Source organism: Orycteropus afer, unplaced genomic scaffold (assembly GCF_000298275.1).
Source record: "Orycteropus afer afer isolate SDZICR_OR568_19922 unplaced genomic scaffold, OryAfe1.0 scaffold00101, whole genome shotgun sequence".
In the NCBI taxonomy this organism is placed as follows: Eukaryota; Metazoa; Chordata; class Mammalia; order Tubulidentata; family Orycteropodidae; genus Orycteropus; species Orycteropus afer.
Genome location: NW_006921688.1, coordinates 4,737,050 through 4,741,153, shown reverse-complemented (window position 1 = coordinate 4,741,153; position 4,104 = coordinate 4,737,050). Strand labels below are relative to the sequence as shown.

Genomic DNA, 4,104 nt, shown 5'->3' with positions numbered 1-4,104 from the left:
TTACACCTGTCAACTGGGACATCTAAGTAGACTTTGGATGGCTGTTCTTCCAATGTGTTGTCCAAGAGATTCATGCATTAAATGAGGAATCAGACAACTTGACATCAACGGTCTTCTCACCCATTGTTAATGAGCTTACTGTCTCCAGAGTCCCAGTCTGCAGTTTGTATATACTTTATATGCTTACTTAATTACTCCTAAGCATGCTTTTTTATCATCATAACTACTATTTGATGGAAATAAGGTAAATCAATTTTGTAGATTAGGCAATAAGCACAGAGAGGTTAAGAACTTGCCCTGATCATGCAAAAACCCTTAGTGGAACCAGAACTATAACTCAGGTCTCTTAATTCCTAAGTCAGCCTTTTTGTTTTTTCCCTGATACATGGTACTTCTTTATCATTTAATCAGTTTATAGCTTTCATTCATGTTTTTTATTTTCTAGGGTTAATTAGATTGTGAAGGATTTTAACATTCCTGGCACCTTTCCTGAGGATCATTTTCACTTTTGGGCAAGAGAAAGATTTGAATCTACCAAGTATCTCTTAAAGAATCCCTTTGTGTGAGTTATCTATATAGATGTTTTCATGAAGAGGAGTGAAAAGCCAGAAGGATATAGGCACATGAGGCCTAAGACCTTTCCTACCAGTAGTTATATTGGCAACAGTCGGCAAATGTTGCAAGAAATTCGGGAATCCCTTCGGAATTTATCCAAGCCATCTGATGCTGCTAAGGCTGAGCATAACATGAGTAAAATGTCAGCGGAAGATCCTCGACAAGTCAGAAATCCACCTAAATTTGGGACACATCATAAAGCCTTGCAGGAAATTCGAAACTCTCTGCTACCATTTGCTAATGAAACAAGTTCTTCCTCCCGGAGTACGTCAGAAGTTAATCCACAAATGTTCCATGATTTGCAAGCTGCTGGATTTGATGAGGTAAGAGCTTTTAAAGACAAAAGAAAGGATTCTTCTTACTCTATACTGTATAAACACTTACAGGTAATTTCAGGCCCAAGTGTTTGTTTCCTTTAGGAAATATAGTCAGGTCATGATAGAAAAAATTGTTTTAATGTCATCAATAGTTAATGGATTTTAGTGTATACAAATTTGTGTATTCTGTCAGCCAAGAATATTGTGTTTACAGTTCCATTAATTATTATAACAAATAATTACTATCATTTTAGTTTTCTCTATGGTACCTCAAAGATGCATTGATTAAAACACCTGATGGTGTATTGCTTAAAGCACTCTTCTGTGAATCAGAAGGTTAGTGCTTCAAACCCACCAGCAGCTCTGCAGGAGAAGAGACCTTTCAGTCTACTTCTGTAAAGATTGCAACCCAGGAAATCCCATGGGGTTGTGTCCTATAGAGTTGTCATGAGTTGGTATTGCCTAACAGCACACAACAATAACATCATACCTATTGCTAAATTCTGGAGTTTCTGGGATTGAAAAGTTCAGGTCATGAAGTTAGAGTCCAGTTTAGTTGAAAAATGCTGTGAGGCAAGGATAAGTGAAAGGACATCTGATTTTGTGAAATATCAACTGTGGTGAGTTCACTGACTATTGCAGAAATGATAGCTCTAAAGATGTGAAGTTTAAGTTTATAATACAGAGAAAGGAGGGTAATTTTGGATTTGATTAAGCAAAGAAGAAAGCATTTACATTCATATCACTCTTGGTCCCAAATCATAGATTCACAAAAACTAAAGATTTGGATGTTGATCAATCCTCAATTATTTCAAAGTTATAGTTTGAGGAAAGTTTGGTTTATGTTAACTATGCCAAGTCTTTAATATTATCCTTTAGAATGCATTTTATAATTTTTTATAGGATATAATTTTATCATTCTGTTTTTGTTGTTAATAAAATTTGTTTTCCATGATAACACACCTTGTGATTATGAATATTTTAGGTGGCAGAAATAGTTTTATATTAAAATTGACTATGGAAAATTGAAAATGTAACTAAATGTGAATCATTGGTCAAAATTATAATAACTCTTTCCCTGATTATAAAACAGTATCTATTCCCTGTCGAAAATTAAAAAGTATAAAGAAACTGAAAGTTACCTTTCATCTTTTAATAACACTTTTAAAATCCCTTCACCATTGTTACTATTTTGGTGATGACATTTCTAGATATTTCTGTATTTAATTTTAAAAATGAAATGCAATTATGCATTATATTAAAGGGTTTGAACAGAGATTTGCTATCAGATTACAAAGAAATATGGTTATTCTTTCTGGCACATTGTATTTATGAGATCAGTTTTTTTCCTGTCATTTTTATATTCTGTTCTTAGGTGCTGTTGAGTTAGTTCCAACTCATAATAACCCTGTATACAACAGAACAAAACACTGCCTGGTCCTGCACCATCCTCACAATCATCGCTATGTTTGATTGAGCCCATCGTTGGAGCCACTGTGTCAGTCTACCTCATTAAGGATCGGCCTCTTTTTCCCTGACCCTCTACTTTGTACCAGACATTATATTTTTCTCCAAGGACTGGTCCCTCCTGATAATAAGTCCAAAATATATGACACAAAGTCTCTCACCATCATCCCTTGTAAGGAGCATTCTGGCTGTACTTCTTCCAAGACAGATTTGTCCTTTCTTCTGACAGTCTGTGATATAGTCAGTATTCTTTGCCAGCATCATAATTCAAATACATTAGTTCTTCATCTTCTTTACTCATCATCCAGCTCTAACATGCACAAGGTGTAATTGAAACTACCATGGCTTGGGTCAGGCATACCATTCTCCTCAAAGTGATGTCTTTGCTTTTTAATACTTTAAAGAGGTCTTTTGCAGCAGATCTGCCCAATACGTCATTTGATTTCTTGACTGCTACTTTGATGGGTGTTGGTATGGATCCTAGTAAAATCCTTGACAACTTTGATCTTTTCACCATTTATCATGATGCAGCTTATTGGTCCAGTTGTTAGGAATTTTGTTTCCTTTATGTTGAGGTGCAATCCATACTGAAGGCAGTAGTTTTTGATTTTCATCACTAGGTGCTTCATGTCCTCTTCACTTTCAGCAACCACGGTTCTGTCATCTGCATATAGCAAGTGGTTAATGAGTTTTCCTCCATTCCTAATGCCACATTCTTCTTCATATAGTCTAGCTTCTCACATTATTTCCTCAGCATACAGATTGAATAAATATGGTGAAAGGACCATACCTTTCTGTCGCATACCTTTTCTGATTCCCTGTTCAAAGGACTGCCTCTTGGTCTATATACAGGTTCCACATGAGCACAATTAAGTGTTCTGGTTCTAGAATTGCCATTGTTCGCAATGTTATCCGTAATTTTATTATGATCCACACAGTTGAATGCCTTTGTGTAGTCAATAAAACACACTTAAACATCTTTCTGCTTTGAGCCAAGATCCATTTGACATTAGCAGTGATATCCCTTGTTCTATGTTCTCTTCTGAATCCTATTTGAATTTCTGGAAGTTCCCTGTTTATGTACTGCTGCAACTATTGTTGAATTCTCTTTTTTAGCAAAATTTTACTTAGATACGATGTTAATAATATTGTTCATTAACTTTTACATTTTGTTGGATCATCTTTCTTTGAAATGGGCATATACAAGAATCTCAGATAGCTAGTAGCTATCTTCTAAATTTCTTGGCATAGATGAGTGAGTACTTCCAGCACTACATCCATTTGTTGAAACATCTCAAGTAGTCTTCCGTCACTTCTTAGGCCTTGTTTTTCACCACTGTTTTTAGTGCAACTTAGACTTCTTCCTTCATTACCATTTGTTCTTGATCATATGCTACCTCCTGAAATGTTTGGTACAGTAACTCTTTGTTTTCCTTCCATCTTCTTTTTATGTTTCCTCTGTCGCTCAACATTTTGTCCATAGCATCCTTCAGTATTGCAATTTGAGGCTTGAAATTTTTCTTCAGTTCTTTCAGCTTGAGAAATATCGAGCATGTTTTTTTTCTTTTGGTTATCTAAATCTGGGTCTTCATACATTTCATTATAATATGTGAGTTTGTCTTCTCCAGCTGTTGTTTGAAATACTCTTTTTTTTTTTTTTTTAATTTTATTTTGATTTGGGTGAAGATTTACAGAGTAAATTCAC

The 4,104-nt window shown here is 35.0% G+C and overlaps 1 protein-coding gene across 1 annotated transcript in view; it reads left to right on the top strand.

The window, feature by feature from the left end:
- The first annotated feature begins 587 nt into the window (after positions 1 to 587).
- Positions 588 to 4,104, top strand: part of LATS1 (large tumor suppressor kinase 1) — a 33,383-nt gene continuing 29,866 nt past the window's right edge. Inside the window, exon 1 of the mRNA XM_007943204.2 lies at positions 588 to 938. Coding sequence (XP_007941395.1) covers positions 588 to 938 — 351 coding nt within the window. The remainder of the gene's footprint in view (positions 939 to 4,104) is intronic.